Genomic DNA, 20,169 nt, shown 5'->3' with positions numbered 1-20,169 from the left:
GTTGAGGCAATGGAGCCGCTGACCCTGATGTGACGAGGCAGCTCTGAGGCCTGTGGTAGGTGAGGGGGACCCTGATGGCCTCCTTGTGCACAGTCCTGCATCAAGCTGCCACCAGCCACACCCTGGAATGGCCTGGAGCCTTTGGGAGGCCAGGGAGGTGGCTTTCCTGCTCTCTGTCTCTACTTCGCATCATCTATGTGCTTCATACATTGTATGTTAGATAGGCCTGCTTCCTTCATCTGTTATCCTCTCTCCCTCTTATTTACCGATTCCATCCATCCATCCATCATCCATCCATCATCCATCCATCCATTCGTCTATCCTTCCATCCATCATCCATCTGTCATCCATCCATCCACCATCCATCGCTCTTCTTCCGTCCCCTGTCCCCACACTGTGTCACAGATTGCCTGCCTGTTTAAGTGAGTGGGTTTTTTTTTTAAGTTTATTTATTTTGAGGGGGGAGGGGCAGAGAGAGAGGGGTGAGAGAGAATCCCAAGCAGGCTCTGAACTGTCAGCGCAGAGCCCAGTGCAGGGCTCCATCTCACAAACCGTGAGACCAGGACCTGACCCGAAGTCAGCCACTTAACTAACTGAGCCCGCCACTCAGGCCCCCCTAAAGGAGTGGCTAACAGTCATCAGTGATTTCCAGATTTTCACCTGGGGATCCTATGTTTTGAAAGATTGGGTTCACTAAACTGCTGAGTAAATTGAGTACTATCCAATTTGTTCCTCATTTTAAAATGTCAAGCAGAGCTCCCCTGTGGGTGGGTATATGGAGATCTGAGCCTCCCCAACACCAGCCAAAGGATCTAGAAGCTTCCACAGCCCTGTGTTTCCCAGAGACCCGTTTGCCATGTTCTGGGGGCCGTCCGGAGACCCCCGGCCCATGTGGCCCCTGAGGTGACCTGAGGCCTGGCGCCCAGGGCTGTGGTTGGGCCGGGCCCCTGCTCTGGGAGTGCCACCCTAGAGAGAGTGACCTTTTGTCCCACTCAGCGGAGGGGCTTTCTGTTCCTCATTGTTTAGCCATGACAAGGCTGCTGCGGTTGTTGGGTGGTTTTTTTTTTGTTTTTTGTTTTTTTCCCCCTGTGTCCAGAGGATAAACAGGCTTTAAGATTGCCCAAGGGAGGGCTGACCTCTTCTGCCTGCCCCTGGGCTCTGGAATCACACAGAGCGGCAGGAGGAAGTGTAAGGAAGGGTGTTTGTAACAAGGTTCTGACAGGAAAAGGCCCTGGAGGGGAGGCCTCCGGGCAGCGGCCTGGGGGCTCTGGGGTCCCCTGTCTGCCTGTGTCTAGGAACCTTGGCCTGTGGGTGGAGAGAGAGCACAGACTTGGCCAAGGCAGGGCCCTTTCCCATCAGGCCTTTTGAACCCTGACAAGAAATCCTCCCCCTGCCAGGGCAGGCCTCCCCAGGCCGCACCCCAGGAGCCAAGACTTCTGTCTGCCGCCAGGAGCCACGCTGGGGCTTCTCAGACCCCCGGGAGTGAGGGGTCTCCCTGGTTACTGCTGAGGGCCCATGCAGGGTCCGTGAGACCCGTGTGGCCGCCATGCAGGGGTGAGAGGGGGAGCCACCCTCGCTGTCCTTGGGGCTGTGGTCTGAGGGGACAAGCAGCTGCCTCTGGGGGCGCTCAGCCCTGGGGGAGGCACAGCCGCAGCCTGCAGGGGGGGTGCAGTCAGGCCCTTCGCTGGACTTAGTATACAGCAGATGGAGGTCCTCTGGGCTAGGGGCTCCCCTAGCCTTGATCTCTGGGTCTGCCCTCCATGCTCCCCACCCCACCCCTGAGATGCTTCGGGTACTGACAGTGAGCCTCACCCCCAATTGTGAGGAGCCCTGATAGGGGCCTCAGTTCCCCTTTTGTTCAGGTTCCTGGCAGTCTGCTCTAGGACGGGGACCGGGAGGGAAGAAGGACAGTGTGTGTGTGTGTGTGTGTGTGTGTGCATGTGTGTGTGTGCATGTGTGTGTGTGTGTGCATGTGTGTGTGCACACAGCTGTGGGCGTGCAAGCTCATGGTCCAGGTGGGAGTCGAAGTCACTTCTTTAGGCCAGCGCCCTGCGGGATGGCTCACACTTGCGCTGTTGGCCCCCTGTGTCTGTGCCAGCCTCCCTAGAGGGGTTTGGGTGCTGGCCCTGGGTGGAGGGTGGGCTCCGGGGGCAGGGCCCACATGGCGTCTGCACCCATGTTCGTGCTTCGTGGCCGTGGCGCCAGATTGGACTCCACAGGGAAAGGTGTTGGAATAAATCCCACTGCCTACACAGGGGCCCAGCTCTGGGTAACAGCAGACCCCCAACCCACAGGCTCGAGGCACCCGTCTCGGGTGGCACAGCCCTGTGTGCCTGGCGCTCTGAGGGAGGAGGTCAGGATGCTGGGACCGAGTGACCCTTCGGGGTGGGGTGTGTGCTGGGAAGCCCTCAGGGGGAGCCTGCTGTCAGAAGAGAGAAATGGGGTTTTGTTAGAGGGAGGGGGGAGCTGGACCACGTGGGGGAGGCACTTTGGGCCAAGGTGTGGGGACAGGAAGAGCCACAGAGGGCTCTGCAGCAGGGAGCCCGGGCCGCTGGGGATCCTCCCCCCCCCCCCCCCATGGCTTCTAGCCCTTGACACTCAGCTGTGTGTGGCCAGAGGGGAGGGGTAGGCCACGTGCCACTTCCCGGCAGCCCAACCCCTCGGGGGGCCCTGGATCGTGAACTGCGCCCGGTGTCAGTCCCACAGACATTACCAGGCAGCACCCACGGCAGCTGGGGGGTGGCTGCCCTGCTGGTAATAGGGGCTCTGAGTGGGGTGCAACAGCACCCACTCATCAGAGCCCCCGGTGTCCCCTGAGTGCTCGGGCCATGGGGACTTGTCATTGTTGTCATCAGCAAGCATTCAGCTACTGAGCCCCCAACTCTGCGTGCGCCCCGTGTTAGGGGCTGAGGGTCTAGAGATGATGAGGCCGTTGTTTCTGGCCCCCGCAGTGCAGACACTTGTGGTCCGTGTGTGTGTGTATGTGCACACGTGTGTGTGTGCACGTGTGCACATGCCCCCACATGGAAGGACAAGTAGGTACCCCCGTTTCAGCACAGTGAGCTGATTGTTAGAAGGGGCCCTGTCCAGTGTTCAGAGAGAGAGCCCGGAGGAGGAGGAAGAATCTGACATGGCCTGGGGGAATCAGGGAGGGCTTCTCAGAGGAGGCAGCATTCAGCCAGAAGCACGCAGCGGTGATTCCCGGTGCAGGAAGGACTCGGAGGCGGCCTAGGCAGAGGGCCACCTTGTGCTGAGCACTGTGGTCCTCTGTGACTGAGGCCACTGGCTTTGGCGCCTCACATGTGCCCCTCAGGAGTGGTAGGAGCCAGCCCCGTGCTCCGGCCACCTGGCTCGGTGCCTCCGCCTACAGACATGAGTGTGCTACACCAAGGGAGGAAGAAGAGGAAGTAAAAGAAGGCAGGAACTCTCCTGTCGACATTTCCCTCCAAGGGAGAAGTCCCCACATCGGTAGAGCCCCAACAGGGAGAGGGCCAAACACTGGCAGGCCACAGGATGGGGATATGGGTGTTAAGCGTGACCGTCCAGGGGTGGCCATGCTGACAGCTGTCCTTCCCTTCCCTTCCCTCTTCCAGTCTGAGTTACCTCCCTACATTCCGGAGCCTGGAAGCTCATGCCAGCCGAGAGAATACTTCGACGGGAGGACCCAGATGTGCTGCAGCAAGTGTCCGCCTGGTGAGGGGTGGGCGCTGGGGCCCTGACCACTGGCGAGGGTGTGTGTGTGAGGGTCCTGGAGTAGGATAGGGTCACGGCCCTCAATTCCTACTGAATTCATCCTGGGTCCATGAATTGGCCCCACATTGCCTCCTGCTTCAGGGCCTTTAGGAGTGAGTTATGCAAATGTACAGGAAAGAGCATGCCAGGCTGGGGAAACAGCCAGTGCAAAGGGCCTGAGGTAGGAGCCTGTTTGGTGAACTTGAGGAACAGTGAGGTCAGTGTGTGGCCCAGAGTAAGTCGGCAGGGGCCGTGGTAAGGAGTTTAGATGTTGTTCTGCAGATGCCAGGGAGCCCTTGGAGGGCCTCTGAGCTATTAGCCCAAGTGTGGATAGATACATGTGTACCTGTCATCTCCTACAGCCATTTTAAGAGACCTCGCAAGTGACTTTTTTTCTGTTAACTGACAGGGTCTCTGTAAGAAGTTACTGGATTAGCATAACAGTGAATATGGCAGGATAGGGCTCAAGGCTCAAGAAACTCCTTCCTGATTAGCTTTGATGTTGTCCAATCTCTGGGCAGGCCTTCTCTCCAGGCCCACAAGTCCCATGTCCTCACCCTAGATAGGAAACTGCGGACTACATTTCTACTGTTGTCTTCCCATAGCTAGTTCACACCCACAGGTGGGGAATTGTAGCCATCAAGAAGAAAGGAGCTAGCAATCCAGTTCTCACTAAAGTGTGATTGACTAGTAACAGGCAGTTCCAATGATGGAATCCCAGGCATCCGGAAAGAGCAGAGGGAAAGGTAGTAGGTGAGCATCAGGGGTTTGGAGATGGAGTGGCAGCCGGGACCTGCAAGATGTTAGATGACTCGGAGGCGGACTAGGAACCCTTTCAAAGAGGCTTCCCAGGCAGGATGCTGGGGCTCCGGGGAGCGGTGGCTGAGCCGGGGCCCCGGCAGAAGCGCCGCCCTGCTGACCTCTGGCCCCCGCCCTCCCAGGCTTCCACGCACAGGCCTTGTGCACCGAGACCTCAAACACTGAGTGTGCCCGCTGTGAGGACAGCACCTACACCAAGCTCTGGAACTGGGTGCATGAGTGCTTGAGCTGTGACTCCCGCTGCACCTCTGGTGAGTGGGCCCAGAGTGGGGGCCGGGCCCGATACCCTCCCCAGGCTGCTATGTGGCCCAGCCCCTTTGACTGAAAGCTGACCAGGATTACGCCAGGCCGGTTGTTTTCTTGGCCCAGGGCATGGGGCTGTAAGGGCACAGCCTTCACTGTTTACCAATGGCACTTTTTTTTTAAAGGTTTCTTTATTTATTTTGAGAGAGAGGCTGCGTGGGTGGGGGAGGGGCAGAGAGAGAGGGAGTCAGAGAACCCGTGCTGTCTGCGTGGAGCCCGATGTGGGGCTCGAACCCACAAAACTACGAGATCATGACCCGAGCCGAAACCAAGAGTGGACGTTTAACCGACTGAGCCACCCAGGTGCCCGGCCACCAGCATTTCATCCTCTGTCTCACCAAATCCCCTTTGACGGCCCCACGGGACAGACCAAGGGCAGGCTTGAGAGAGTGGTGCCCATCTTAGAGCGGAGCACGCAGGGGGAGGAAGGGCAGGTGTGCGTGCCCGTGCTGTCGTGGGGAGGCGGTGACACTGCGGCCTCGGCCCTGTGTGGCCAGTGTTCTCTTTGCCCCATGCGGGGGTGGGGACTTCACCAGCCAGTTGTAGCTCAGAGCTGTCTGTGGGTGGTGGGCTGGCTTGGAGGACGGGGTGGGCATGGTGGTGGGCAGGGAATGACCCTGGGTGGCCCTCTCGCTCTCGCAGACCAAGTAGAGACTCAAGCCTGCACCCCGGAACAGAACCGCATCTGCACCTGCAGGCCAGGCTGGTACTGCACGTTAAGGAGGCAGGAAGGGTGCCGGCTGTGCGCGCCATGGCGCAAGTGCCGCCCGGGCTTCGGCGTGGCCAAACCAGGTACGGGGCTGGAGCCAGCGGTTCCCAGGGACCCCCTCGGGCCTCTCCTTCACGGGTGTCAACCCACCAGCTCAGCCTGGGAATGTCAGCGGTGGTGGCCGGCTGCCCACCCTTTCCCCTTTCCTGCTTTCCTCTCCCTCCCGCATGCTGGATTAGGCTCCTGCTGTGTGCTAGTCCTTGGGGATCCAGAGATGAATTAGATTAAGCCCAGACTTACTGGAAGATCAGGTGGTGCCACAGAAGACCAACCCACATGACCCTGGAGACCAGGAAGTCACCAAATTTGGTTAGCCGTCAAACTCTGCCCCGTGGGCGTGCGCACACAAGTGCGTGTTTTAAGGGATGGAGGTGAAGACGGGGGTCCGTAGGCCCCTCAGACTTCTAGGGCTCCGGTGCCAAGGCCCAGTTGTTCTGCTAAGTATTTGAGTTGGTGACGGGCTCCCGTTTTTCCTCGAAGGAACTGCCGCGTCAGATGTGGTGTGTGCTCCCTGCGGCCCAGGGACCTTCTCCGACACGACGTCATCCACAGATCCCTGCAGGCCCCACCGGACGTGAGTGGCTGGGTTGTTTGGTTCTGGAGGAGGAGGGAGGGCAGTCCCTGGGTCGATGTGGGGTCTAGAGCACAGACTCGCTGTGCCATGGTGCCCGAAATCCCCCCGTCCACTCCCTTGGGTGGAGGCCTTGGCGAACCCCCATTCAACTCTGGGAGGAGTTTATCCCACGGTGGGTGGGGCCCAGCACAGACGGCAGGTGAGTAGTAACCTTGCCCCAAAAGTCAGTGCTGGGTGGGGGCCTGGGGAGGGGTGGGGAGGGGACAGACAGGGGTGGTTCTGAGGGGCCATGTGGCCCTGGCTCCCACGAGGGAGCGCAGCCACGCTGAGCCTCAGCCCGGTCATGTCCTGACCAAGCCTCCTCCTCCCCCAGCTGCACCTCAGTGGCCAACCCTGGCAACGCAACCACGGATGCCGTCTGCGCATCCCGGCCTCCCACCTTGAGGCTGGCCCCATGCCCAGCCCCCACGGCCCAGCCAGCGTCTACACAGTCCCAGCAAGTGGAGCCGACTCCAGGGCCTCGCACGGCCCCTAGCACCTCCCTTCTGTTCCCAAAGGGCCCAAGCCCCCCGACTGAAGGGCTCAGCACGGGCGACATCTCTCTTCCCATCGGTAAGTCCCAGGAGGGCTCGTTCAGCCTCCCTGAGTCCCTTCCTGTCTTCTATGAGTCTCCCTGAGAGCCGGCTGCCGGCTGCACCCTGTGCCTCCCCGGGGAGGCCGGTGGCGGTGAGGCTCGGCTTCTTTCGAGGCCCAGTGCTGCCGGGAAGAACGGCCAGGCGGGAGAGGCGGGGCCCGCGTTTCGTCCGCAGGCAGAGGTGGTTTCCTGATGAACTGATTAGCGGAGGGTCCGGACCAGGCCACCCCATGGCCTTCCCTTCTGGGGTCAGGACTACCTTAGATCTACCCAGAGATGCCAAACTGGTAACCTCGGGGCTGGATGCGGCCAAGAGACGTGTTCGGTTTGGTCAGGTTTTTTTGGTTTGTTGGTCTAATTGAACTTGAGAGCCTCTGGGCTGGGGCAAGCCAGACATGTTTGGTCACCGACGTGGTTGCCTGGCCCCCTGGTCTGAGTTTGCTCTCTGCAGTTGCTTTAAGCGTCTCTTTTTCCTTCTAGGACTGATCGTAGGTGTGACAGCCTTGGGTCTGGTATTCATTGGGCTGGTGAACTGTGTCATTATGACCCAGAAGAAAAGTAAGTTTCATTCCTTCCTCTTTTGTGCGTTTATTCACTCATGCATCCATTTGTTCAGGAAGCTTTTCTGGGATGCCTCCGGGAAGTCCAGAGCAGGGCACAGCCTTGTGGGTCAGAGAGCTGGATAGGGGCGCCCCGGTTCTGTAGGAGCTCAGAGCCTGGGGTAGAAGGCGGTGCCACGAACTTCCCTGATGCAGGGCACCTGGGCGGCTCAGTCAGTTAAGCGTCCGACATCAGCTCAGGTCGTGATCTCACGGTTTGTGAGTTTGAGCCCCACATCAGGCTCTGTGCTGATAGTGCAGAGCCTGCCTCTGGATCCTCTGTCTCCCTCTCTCTCTCTGCTCCTCCCCTGCTTGTGTTCTCCCTCTCTCTTTCTCTCTCTTTAAAATAAACATTAGGGGCGCCTGGGTATCTCAGTCGGTTAAGTGTCTGACTTCGACCCAGGTCATAATCTCACAGTTCGTGGGTTTGAGCTCCGCGTCGGGCTCTGGCTGACAGCTTGGATCCTGGAGCCTGCTTCAGATCCTGTGTCTCCCTCTCCCTCTGCCCCTCCCATGCTCATGTTCTGTCTCTGCTCTCTGTCAGATCTGTTCACGGGGGTGGGAGTCTAGATTGTTGTCAGGAAATCCTGGAGGCCTTCTGGAGCAGGTGGCATCTGGGCTGATTCAGATTTCCACGGGTGGATGGACGCCCGTAGGAAAGAAAAGGAGAAAGCCTGGTGCGGGCACATAGGCGTGCTGGAGGACGGTGGAGCGCAGTGGACGGGGCGGACACGGCTGGGCTGCCCGGGGAGTTGGGGATGGCAGCCTGCACCGCCCCGGGGCCGGGCCTGCTCTGGCTGGTTCCGCTTGGGCCCCATGCTGCCCGCCTAAGAGCAGGTGTGGCCTGAGGAAGCCTCACGCTCTGACGTGTCCCCTCTCTCTTCTTCGCAGAGAAACCCTTCTGTCTACAAGGAGAAGCCAAAGTGGTGAGTGCCCCTCTCTGCCTTCCCCTCCTCCTCCCGACCAGTCTCCTTACTGTGGGCCCTGTCGTGCCCACGGGCACTAGTGCATTCTGGGGGTTGGTCTGTCTGGTGTCGGGTGGTGTATGGCCCCGGGGGGCCCGAGGAAGGGCCAGCCGGTGTCTGTCCCTGGGGGTCGGGCAGCCCTCCCTGGGCTCAGAGAGACCGCTGAGTGTGAAGTGCACCGTCAGAGCGTGGGGAGGGGGGGAGGGCAGCGGCGGTGGCGGTGGCACCTGGTCACGGCCCGTGGCGTGACGACGGGCAGATGTGACCTTGCTCAGGACTCTGTCTCCTCACTGTGATGAGGAAACAAGGCCTCCGCCCAGCTGGCGAGGAGGCCGTTCGCGCAGCGACAACAGCTAGCAGGCTCTTGGAGACACGCTGGGGCTCTCTGGTTCTCCAGGAGGGCCTGGCGTCATGTCTGGGGGTGAGGTAGAGGCCAGGGGTTCGGGCCCCGGGCCCGGCTTTCCCCTCCATCAAAGCAGCTCGCCTTTGATCTTTTTATTTTTTAATTTTAAAATTTGTTTTCACGTTTATTTATTTTTGAGACAGACAGAGCGTGGTCAGCAGAGGGGCACAGACAGGGGAGGGAGAGAGAGAGAGAGAGAGCGAGCAAGCGAGCACGGGAGGGGCAGAGAGTGAGAGAGACACAGAATCCGAAGCAGGCTCCAGGCTCTGAGCTGTCAGCACAGAGCCCGATGTTGGGCTTGAACTCACGAACTGTGAGATCACGACCCAAGCCGAAGTCAGACACCTAAGTGACTGAGCCACTGAGGTGCCTCTTCTTAAAAATTTTCTAAGTGTTTATTTATTTTTGAGGGAGAGAGACAGAGCCTGAACTGGGGAGGAGCAGAGAGAGAGGGAGACACAGAATCCGAAGCAGGCTCCAGGCTCTGAGCTGTCAGAACAGAGCCCGACGTGGGGCTCAAACCCATGAACCACGAGATCATGACCTGATCTGACTGAGCTACCCAGGTGCTCCAATTCTTTTTTTTTTTTAAGTAAAGTAGGGTCTGTGAGGGATTTTTGTTAGAGACACACCACGGACACAGTAGTTCATCAGTTTCTCATCAGGAAGACCTTTGCCTGCAAGTGACCAAACACTTATGGGTGACCTAAAGTAAAGGGGCTTTTTCTTGCACGCCGGAGAGTTGGGGGGCTGCCAGCCACTGGATTGGCTGGGCTGCACCCTTCTGTGAGGTCCAGCGGGACCCCAGGCTTCGGCACCTTCAGCCTGTTGGCCTTTGCTCTCTTGCTTGTGGCCTGACACCGGAAGCTAGTGGTCCCCACTTTGCATGTGGCCTCCGGGTTTGAGGCAGGAAAAAGAGAAAGTGGCCAGGCAAGCGATGGTGCCTTTCATCAGGAAATCAGACGCTGTCCCCTGAGCCCTGGGTGGGCCTTTCCTCTCACTGGCCAGAGTGCTGTCGTGGGGACCATCCCTAGCTGCAGGGGGAGGCTAGAAAAAGGGGCGGTTTGCTTTCCCAGCGTCTATGGTGGAGGAGGGCAGGGATGGGGCTTGGAGATGGGCTTGGGGTGAGCAGCACGCAGTGTTTGCTGCCACCCTGTACCTGGTAGGCAGGACAGAAGTTTTACCCACTTTACAGATGGGGAAACAGAGTCTGAGGTGCTCCTTCCGTGTCCCATGTCCCACTTGGGTGAGGTTTCTTAACTTTAACAATTTTGATATTTGGGGCCAGATCATTGTTTTTCATGGGCAGGGGGGTGGGCTCGTGTCCCGTGCATGGGAGGCTGTTCGGCAGTATTGCTGGCCTCTCCGCACTCGGTGCCAGTAGCCTTGTTTCTCAGGAGCAGCAATCAATGCCTCCAGATACTGCAAAATGCCCTCTGGAGGACAGACTTGCCCAGGGGAGAACTGCTGCGCCAGAAGGGACCTCAGCCCTTGGTGGCCCAGTGCCCAGGGTTCACGCAGGGAGTTGGACTTGGTGGGGACTAGAGACTGATCTCCGTTCTGGCAAGAGAAGAGGGGCAGAGAGGGGACGTTGACTTGTCCAGGGTCACACAGCAGTGCGTCTCTGGACTCCTGAGCCACTCAGCAGGTGTAGGCTCTGGTTTGGAGGCTCAAACTGTTTCTCTTTCCTCCAGGGTGCAGATGCCACCCCTTCCTTTTTCTCTGGCTTTGGGTCAGCGATGCTGACAGCTGCTGCCCGGTGGCATGGGGAGCCAGCACACCCAGCAGCCCAGCCACCCTGTTCTGTGTCCCCACCAAGGGTTTCCCAATACTCAGCGTGCTGACGATGTCTCGGGTGTGGCCCCAGCAGCCTCCACTTCCCCTTTCTGTTGAGGAGTTTCGTGTTCACTGAGCGTAGCTTGCTTACTTGTAGAGTGTGGTTGAGTACAGAGCCCAGGGGTGTGCTGGTAACGGGTTATCGAGGCAAGAAAACAACAACAACCCCAACTCTAGCCTGCGGTGTTTGCTCACACCATTATAAATTCCCACTGTGGCCCATCTCAAGCTACCTCTCATCTCAAGCTTGCTGAGCGTGCAGCTGGGCAGGAAGCGTGCGAGCTGCTGCTGGTTGAGCCCCGCGCCAGGCCTTTGGCCTGTCCCCTGCCACCGACCCCTCACGTACCCCCGTGAGGTAAGCCCTCGTGCCCATCCCATTGTACAGATGAGGACACTGAGACTCAGCGAGGGTCCGTAACCCGTGTGAGCTTACACCACTAGGTTAGTGGCATAGCCCGGGTTCAAGGCTCAGTCTGAATCTGCAGGCTTTGCCTTATCCCCCAGCAGGGCCTCCCCTCCCAGGGTGGGCGTCTTCCCAGGTGCCCTCCTTTGTCAAGGCTCCCACCCCTGCCCCCGCCATGCTTAGCCCGCGCCCACTCTTCCGCACCCCCCCCTGTTGGGAGGCCGCCTGCTAGCGCTCCAGACCTGGGCCGATGGGGTTGAGGGTAGGGAGACCCAGCGCCTCTCGCCTCTGCTGCTGTAGATGTAACTCCGAGGCATGGCAGGACGGTGGCCTCCCTTGGCCTGGAGTAGGCCAGCATCACACACGAGAGCTCAGCCATGGCCAGGTCACTCCCACGGACACACTCATGCGTGGGCTCACATTTAACATGTGCTCATGCATTGTTTCAACTCACAGCCATGCTGCGACCCAGGTGGTATGATCTCTACCTCAGTGTTTATTTGGGAAATAAAATTGGGGCTCAGAGAATAAGTAACTTTCCGTAGGTCACGCAACTCATGAGAGTGGCCAGAGACACAAGCCCCTCGTCACACACTAACTGCCCTCACACATGCCCCCGGGACACACACAGACAAGTATGTGTTACATTTCACACACACACACACACACACACACACACACACACCCCGCATACACAGGTGTACATACAGATGTGTGAGCCTCAGGAGCACACACACACACAGACAGGTATGGAACATGGGGGACCCGGCTGGTGGCTCTGCCCGGCTCTGCTTCTGACCATGGTGGGGCCAGGCCGTGCTGGGGCGGGTGTGGCCGGAGTCTTGGTTACTGAGTGAGCTTCCTCCGACCTCCCCCTCCCTGGGGTCCCAGCCCTGGGAACAGGACTCAGGGCGCGTCTGGCCTACTCAGAGCCTGCCTGAACTTGGCCGCTCGTGGCTTTGGGCGAGGGAGGCAGATTGTGACCTTTGGGGGTTCCTGCTCCACACAGCCCCAGCCACAGGTAGAGGAACAGGAGACTGGCCCAAAAAGCCCCTTCTTTGGGGTTGTAGAGGATGACATTTGGGTGCTCCTCCTGTCTCTTCTTCCCCTGCCTGTCCAGGCTCAGAGCAGGGGCAGGAGTGCAGTCCAGCAGCCTAGATCAGACCACCTGGGCAGACGTTCAGCCTGAACTTGAGATGCCCTCCACCTCTCCAAAGCTGGAGGGGGGCGGGAGCATAAACCAGTGTGGCAGGATGCAGTGGGAAGCCGGAGTCTCTGCTACACTGACCTGGGCTTGTTCTGCCTCCACCACAGACCAGACCGGCTGTGATACTGAGCCAGGGACGCACCCTCTCTAGGACTCTGTGGCCTCAAGGGGCAGCTTGTAAAAAAGATCCTTCCGTCCTGATGCCAGAGGCAGGCTCCGCTGTGGGAGAGGCGTGGCCATGGTGGGCGGGGCAGCAGCGGGGCAGCCTTTGTGATCAGCCAGAGAGTGGACTGCTCTGAGCATGCTTGGAATTGGAGGCCAAGGGGTCTCAGCCTTTCCCGCGAAGTGGCGCCCGACATGCCCCCACCCGGATCACAAAGGCCTTCCCTCTTGACCCTCACCTCCCCCTTACGGTCCTGGGCCCCATCCCACCAGCCCTTCCCTTGCCTTGGTCTTCATTCCACCTGGGACCCTCTCGTCCTGCGCTGGCCCAGGGGCCAAGGGCAGCAAGTGAGAGCGTGGCCCCTTCTGTCTCCTTTCTTCCTGGGATCCAGCCGTCACCTGGGACCCCAAGGCAAAGCTGACAGGAAAGCTGTCAAGGGTTTTACCCACCTCACCGTGTCTTGACTGTGTGACCTCGGGCACATAACTCAGCCTGTCTGGGCCTCAGGTCCTATGTCTGCAAACACTGGGCCGTTAGAAGTATCAATATAGCGCTTGTCACTGAATGGCATCAAGGATCGGCTAATATTTATTAGTATTATTGGTGTTATTTATGTTCTATGATATTAGGAATTAGTCCCAGAGCAGGCTTGGGGACTAGAGTCTGGAAAGGGTTCTGGACACAGCGTGGCCCAGGGTTCTAAATAAAAGGGCTGTCTACCCTGGAATGATTGGCTGAACACAAGGGCCAGCAAACATTTTCCGTGAAGGTCCAGACAATAAATATTTTAGGCTTTTGGGGTCATATGGTCTCTTACAGCTGCTCAAACCTGGCAGTGTAGCAAGAAAGCAGCCACAGATGGTGCATCAACAAACGAGAGTGGCCACCTTTATGAGCACTAAACTGAAAGGGCGCATCATTTCACATGTCACAGAAGATTTTTTTTTTTTTTTTGAGAGACAGAGAAAGACAGCGAGAGCAGGGGAGGGTCAGAGAGAGGGAGACACAGATTCCGAAGCAGGCTGCAGGCTCTGAGCTAGCTGTCAGCACAGAGCCCGACACGGGGCTCGAACCCACGAACCGTGAGATCGTCACCTGAGCTGAAGTCGGATGCTTAACTGACTGAGCCACCCAGGCGCCCCAACAAAATATCATTCTTTAAACATTTTTTCCAATCCTTTCAAAAAGTGTAAAAACCCTTCTTGGCCCGCAGGCTGTCGGTACAAAAACAGTGGCAGGCCAGGTTTGGCTCACAGGGTAGTTTGCCCTCCCCTGACTTAACAAGCCCTTGTAATGAGCTTTACTGCGTAACAGGCATTGTTCTGAGCACTTTACAAACATCCAGCCATTGAGTCTTCACGGCAGCCCTGGGAGGTAGGGTTTTAATTCTCCCTTGATATCGGGAAGAAAGGAGGCACAGAAAGGTTAGGTGACACAGCTAGGAAGTGATGGAGTCACGATTTCGTACCCACATGGTGTGGTTCCAGAGTCCATGCTCCTGGCGGCTAAGCTAGGCCATAGCACCCTGTGCTGTTGGGGTGACCTTAGGAAAGTCACTCTGCTTCTCTGGGCTTCTGTTTGCTTATGCAGAACGAGGAGGAAAACCCTGCCCCACCTCTAGGACTGTTGGGTAAATAGTCACGTCCTCTTAGGGCTAACTCTCCAATAGGACAGCCAAATGCGAATCACAGAAATCACGCAGGATCCCATATCCTGAACGCGCCGAGCGTGGAAGGACCGTGAGGGTGTAGGCAGAGGTGCCGTGTGAACTGTGGGGTGCTGGTGTCATGGGGGTGCAGAAGGGAGAGGGTGCAGAGGGTGCCTGGGTGTGAGAAGGGAGAGGAAAGATGAGCCAGCTGATGGGCTGACTGCTCTCCCCTCCTTCCTGCCCGTCCAGCCTCACCTGCCTGCCGATAAGGCCCGAGGTGCCCCCGGCCCCGAGCAGCAGCACCTGCTGACCGCAGTGCCCAGCTCCAGCAGCAGCTCCCTGGAGAGCTCCAGCAGCGCCGCAGACCGGAGGGTTCCCGCCGGGACCCCGCTGCCCGCGCCGCACACGGAAAAGGCCGCTGGGTCCGGGGAGGCCCGGGCCGGCTCCAGCCACGCAGGTACGAGGGCCGCCCACCCGGCTTCACGCCCTGCCTTGTGCTTCCTGCTGCCCTCTGGCTTAGGCGGCCCCTGCTGGGCCTCCCCCACAGGGCAAGGCCTGAGCGCCTCGCTGGGTACTGGAATGACTGTGTGACTACCCGTGGCTCACCCTCCAGCCTTGTCGGCCCCTCCGAGGCGACACTGAGCCCCAAACCTCTTTCGTTTCTCTGAACCCGCCAGATCTCTCCCACCTCCGCCCACGTGGGTGGTTCCACCAGGAACACCCTCCCTTCTAGACGGTCCCAGCTTATTCTTCGAGTCCCCGATACCCAGGAAGGGAGTTTTCCTGTCTGGTATAATATATAAACTTGTGACATAATATTATACACTAAGGTGAATGTGTATAACTAACGTGATGCTATCACACAATGATTATATATTCTGTAATGCTTATTGTATAGTATATACTTTTATATAACATCTATTATCATGGTGTTATATTAAGACCTATTATATTTTATACAGGAAGAAACTGAGGCCCAGAGAGGTTGAAGAGCTCATTCAAGGGCAAACTGCTAGCATAGGAAGGGCCCCTGACCTGGAGCCCAGAACGAATAAATGGTGTCTTCAGGGCTCTACTCACTATGGTCCGTTGCCCAGTCCTTTGGACCTGAAGCGTCAGGACTGTGGGGACCTTGTGGGTTCTGGAGAAGCCCGGGCCCCATTTATGCAGATCCGTCTTGCCCTGGACCCAGTCTGTGACAGGGGCACCCATGGTGAGACACTTCAGCACCCAGAAGGCCCGGGGCTCCTTTGGTGTATTTTGTAGCAATAGGCAATGTCCTGTGGCCCGCGCCTCTCCTTCTGCCGCTGGCTGGTGGGGGGCAAGGAAGGACAGTGCGGTTGGGTCCTTCCCAGAGGCCCTCCTGGCGGCTCCGGTGCCGTGAGAGTCTGATTGGGCTCCTTAACCCTATGAGCCTCAGTTTCCTCATCTAGAGATGAGCACAGCACCTCCTTGGCAGGGCTGCAGCATTTCTTCCTACCTGATTATAGGATTGGTCCCTCCCAGCTGGGGGTTCCCCTCACCAGTGCCATGTCTGGTCAGTGCCCCAACCCGGCCTGCGAGCTCCCCAAGGGAGGGACGTAGCCCGTGGTCCTAAACCTCTGTTGACTGAGGGAAACGAAGTCCAAATACAAACCTCTGGTCTTTGTCCAACTCTTGGTTTCAGCTTCCTGATTTCCTAGTGACACCTCTTCCACTGTCAGCCCTTGACCGTGTCTGCCCACCCCTTCTTCTCCTGTTTTTTTTTTAATGTTTTTTAATTTATTTTGAGAGAGAGATAGAGCGTGTGTGGGGGAGGGGCAGAGAGAGAGGGAGACACAGAATCGGAAGCAGGCTCCAGGCTCCGAGCTGTCAGCACAGAGCCTGACGTGGGGCTTGAGCTCACAAACCACGAGATCATGACCTGAACTGAAGTCAGACGCTTAACCGACTGAGCCACCCAGGCACCCCCACCCCCAACTTAAAAAAAATTTTTTTGTATATTTATTTTTAAGAGCAAGAGATACAGCATGAGTGGGGGGCAGAGAGGAAGGGGGAGGAGCAGAGAGAGGCAGTCTGCCCACCCCTCCTACCCTCTGCCCCTTCTCTGTTCCCCACCCAACTCTCTGCACTCTCTCCTTCTCTCCTCCCCCCCCCCCCCCCCCCCGTCACCTCCCTCTACTGTGGGAACATGTAACTGTGCCCCCGCGTAGTCCCCCATCCACCTCTGCAGTGTCTCATTCACCATGTGCAAAGGCCACAGTGACTGGGTGACATTTGGGTGCTGTGGAGGCTCAGGGTGGAAATTTCCTTGCAGCCCTGTGAGTTCAGCCCTCCCTCCCCCGGCCTGCTCGGGGCTGTTCTGAGCAGAGCAGCTCACTGGCCCCATCTTCCTTCCAGGCTTCCCTAGAGTTCGAAATGAATGTCCATCCAGCCCCGCCAGACACCCCGGATGGCACATGTGTGTGGGGACTTGGCAGGGACAGCGCTCACTCTTCGAGGGGCTATCATGTGTCCCCTCTAAGCTTACCCAGCAGTCAGTCCCTCACCAACTAGTTAGGAAACCCAGATGCCCCAGGGCTGGTGGGGGGGATGGTGGGCGGGCATTGTGGCCTCAGTGGTTCGGACAAACCACCCCCCACCCCATTCTGGAATCCCAGACTTAGGAAATCACAGAGGCAGCCCCACACGGAGGAAAGATTTGGGGCGAAAGAAAAACATCAGGTCCAGTGTTTCATCTCCACAAAGGAGCACTTTCCAAACCCTTTGATGTTGTTTTCCTGTTACCCAGATAAGGGCCCAATGACAGAGGATTCCCGCCTTTGCAGAGTAAGGTCAGGACTGCTGAGGCTTCCGTGCTTACGGGAAAGTCACTCACCCTGGTCGCTTGATCACTGTTCTGTAGTGTGCACTTCCCGTCTCTGCTCATTCCCCTGAACCTCTGTGGGAAGTATGTTTTGTTCTTGGAGCACCTTCACCTGCTTTATGGTTTCTTCCATCTACAGGGTGAATTGGGCCAGGGATTATCTGACAGATGAGGAAACCGGAAATGGAGGCAATGAAGGTTAAGTGACTTGCCCAAGATGACATGGCAGAGCTGGGGTAGCACCTTGGCCTCTAGGCCCTTGGCCTGGTGCTCTTGACCCTTTGGCCTTAATCCCTCTCTTGGGCAGGAGACAGGCTGTGAAGATGTCCCCCCAGACCCTGGCCTCACTGCCCTACCCCATCTTGTGTTCAGCAGAGCCTTCCTCTGGCGGCCACGGGACCCAGGTCAACGTCACATGCATCGTGAATGTGTGCAGCGGCTCCGACCATGGCTCTCAGTGCGCCTCCCAGGCCAGCTGCACGACGGGGGACACGGATGCCAGCCCCTCCGGCTCCTCAGATGACGAGCAGGTCCCCTTCTCCAAGGAAGAATCCTCTTTTCAGTCCCAGCCAGGGGCCCCCGAGACTCTGCTGGAGAACCCAGAGGAGAAGCCCCTGCCCCTTGGCGTGCCCGATGCGGGGATGAAGCCCAGATAGCCAGACCGCTGGCCGGAGTGGTCTCCCGGTCCTTCTGGGCCCCCATCCCCCAGGACTCTGGCTCTTTCTGGGCCGAATTTTTAGTGGTCTTCACAGCCTCAGCCTTCCTCTCGTCTGCTGGCAGAGGGTGAGGCAGGGAGAACCGTGGAAAACCTCTCCTGCGTGGTGTGCATCCTCCTCAGACGTGCTGGGTGGCCTGGGGCCGGCCCCCGCCTCTCGCAGAGCCGTCCCCCCGCCGGTCCTGCGAATTTGGCTCTTGGAGCCCTTACTTTGTTTTTTTCTCCTCGGACACTCCCCAGCTCTGGCTTCCTGGGAGGCCCCAGCATCCTGGCTTCCAGTGGGGCCTGCTGGGGAAGAGGGAGTCTGGGTGAGTCATCTGCAGCGAAGGGGCAGTGCTCTAGCCCAGAATGCCGAGACTGCAGGACGGCCCCAGCAGGGGCGGGGAGGGGGGGTGTCATCGATCAGATGGTTCTGTTCAGGAGGGGGCGGCAACCCCTGATGTGGACAGGGACCCCCGGTTACCTCGCACCACCTCCAAATCCAGCACTGCCAGCGTCACCTCTTGGACAACGGTGTAAACACCAGGCACCTGGAGGGCCCAGCGAGCGACCTGCATGAGTACTGTCCCTTGGGCAAGATGGCAGACCTCTAGCCGAAAACCTCGTTTCCACATGGGGCAATCAAAATGCAAAGACCCACTATGCATGCAAACAAGCCAACAGAAGGACAAAGCCAAACTCAGAGTTTGCTGTTCTCTGCTTTTGACCTTTACTCCCATTTACCTACAGCTCCCATGCAAGGCCACACCTCCTATCAGGGAATTTCAGGAACTGGAGATGACTGAGCTCCCCGTGGCCATCTCCCTCCTCCTACCTCAGCCTGGACCTTCCTCCACCTCCCTGGGAGGTGCTTTTCTTCCCCTCACCCCCTTCACTGTCCCTGGAGTCCCAGGCCCCAGGAAAACCCACGGGGCCACTTGGGTATTGTGCCTGCCATGATCTCAAGTGGATGTGAGATGCTGAGAGCCAGTTTTGTGTCTGTGTGTGTGTGTGTGTGTGTCTGTCTGTCTGTGTCATGTGCTATTGGTCTGTGTAGCCATGTTGTTGGGTTGAATGGCCTGCCTAAAGCAGCTGAAACCAACAATTTTGTCCAAGGATTCTTTTCCATTAAAAAGCCAGTCCACTTCCCCCAAACACATGCCCCAGAGCCATGCAGAGCATGGACCTGTGTGGCCTTGACCAGATTCTGGAAGCAAGAGGGGACTGCTGGAGAAGCCAGTTGGGTCCCAGGTACTTGGATCCCTTGTTGAAAAATTCCACTGGACTTGAACTTGGCAGCTGAACTCTTGGAGGGTAGGAGGGTCCAGACGTTACCATGAAGAGACAGTAACAGCTTCCCAGAAAATCAGGATTCCCCTAGAGTCAGGATATCCTACTGCCTGGACTGGCCAGGCAGGGTCTCTGCCCACATTGGACGCTGGGTGGCGATGGAGCGTGTCTGCCCCCTGGTGGGCCACCCTGGACCTCAGGCCTCACCGCCATTTCCCGGGGAAGCGCTGAATTGGAAGGAGACCCACTCTGGGTGTGTGGCCTCGGTTCCCAGGCTTGCGTGTATCCCAAGACGAGATTTCCTACTGTATACTGGACAGCGTTCCTGCTTAGAAATAAACCTTTGGTTTGTTACACGTTGACTTTTGGGTCTGAGCTGGGGGTTTGTCCACGGTCCTCCTTGCCCGCCACCAGTGTCAGGGGCAGACCGGACCTGAGAATCACCCCCAGAAGCACAGCTGTCCCTGCTAACAGCCTGGTGGCTCTCTCGGCCTCCGATCACTCTGCCGGCCTCTGAATATGCCCCCACCGTGTGCCCTGTTGCCTCAGTGTCCTCAGCCTGCTGTCCGGGTTAACTGGGGTCTCTGGAAACTTCTTGTCCACATGCAGCCTCGACCCATCCTTTTGCTCGCTTCAGGGAGTGAGGCTCTGGCCTCCAGGAGGCCCCAGTGTGGGGACATCTATGAGGCCCGTCACAGGGCATCAGATCAGCTTGGGGTGGAGGAGGTGCAGTTCTGGGAGCAGCCACAGGAGGGTTCTGGAGGTGACCTTTGACCTGTTCCTGAGGTGTGAGCAGTTTTCCAGAACAGAAGTAGAGGGTAAAGGGAGTTCATGTAAAAGGCCGGGAGAGGAGAGGGAGATACCCAGGCCTTGAATTCCGGAAGCAGACCCCTGGGTCACTCACCTTTGTTCCTGGGCCACTGTCACTCCCTCAGCACTACTGTCTTCCTTCTTAGTGATTTCCCGGGTCCCCTCTCTTCCCGCAGCCCCGCCCTCTGCCTCATCCAGACCCTAGAGCAGAGCTCTGCAAACTTTTCCTGGAAAGAGCCACATAGTAAATATTTTCCACTTGGGGGCTCTTATGGTTTCTGTCACAACTACCCAATTCTGCCCGTGTGAGAGCAGACACGGCGCATCCGCAGATGAGGGTCTGCGCTGTCCATACCACCAGGCAATTCCCCGCTTCTCAGCGGGCAGCGGCGGGGATCCCCTCCTGCAGCATGGGACCCTTCAGGCCCGCAGCCTGTGCCCACTTCAGACACCAGTCCCAGGGCCGGGGGGCCAC

General features: G+C 58.1%; 1 protein-coding gene across 3 annotated transcripts in view; it reads left to right on the top strand.

The window, feature by feature from the left end:
- Nucleotides 1-19,246, top strand: part of TNFRSF1B (TNF receptor superfamily member 1B) — a 31,891-nt gene extending 12,645 nt beyond the window's left edge. For 2 of the 3 annotated variants that reach the window (XM_029949987.1, XM_029949989.1), the window contains exons 2-10: nucleotides 3,594-3,693; nucleotides 4,674-4,802; nucleotides 5,497-5,646; nucleotides 6,104-6,197; nucleotides 6,571-6,809; nucleotides 7,312-7,389; nucleotides 8,322-8,356; nucleotides 14,305-14,512; nucleotides 17,273-19,246. In XM_029949987.1, coding sequence (XP_029805847.1) covers nucleotides 3,594-3,693; nucleotides 4,674-4,802; nucleotides 5,497-5,646; nucleotides 6,104-6,197; nucleotides 6,571-6,809; nucleotides 7,312-7,389; nucleotides 8,322-8,356; nucleotides 14,305-14,512; nucleotides 17,273-17,556 — 1,317 coding nt within the window. In that variant the 3' untranslated portion in view covers nucleotides 17,557-19,246. The remainder of the gene's footprint in view (nucleotides 1-3,593; nucleotides 3,694-4,673; nucleotides 4,803-5,496; nucleotides 5,647-6,103; nucleotides 6,198-6,570; nucleotides 6,810-7,311; nucleotides 7,390-8,321; nucleotides 8,357-14,304; nucleotides 14,513-17,272) is intronic. The other variant, XM_029949988.1, reaches the window with a different exon arrangement.
- The last annotated feature ends 923 nt before the right edge of the window (nucleotides 19,247-20,169 follow it).

This window comes from Suricata suricatta, chromosome 8 (assembly GCF_006229205.1).
Source record: "Suricata suricatta isolate VVHF042 chromosome 8, meerkat_22Aug2017_6uvM2_HiC, whole genome shotgun sequence".
In the NCBI taxonomy this organism is placed as follows: Eukaryota; Metazoa; Chordata; class Mammalia; order Carnivora; family Herpestidae; genus Suricata; species Suricata suricatta.
The sequence above is the reverse complement of the archived record's forward strand: the minus strand, read 5'-3'. Positions and strand labels throughout refer to the sequence as shown.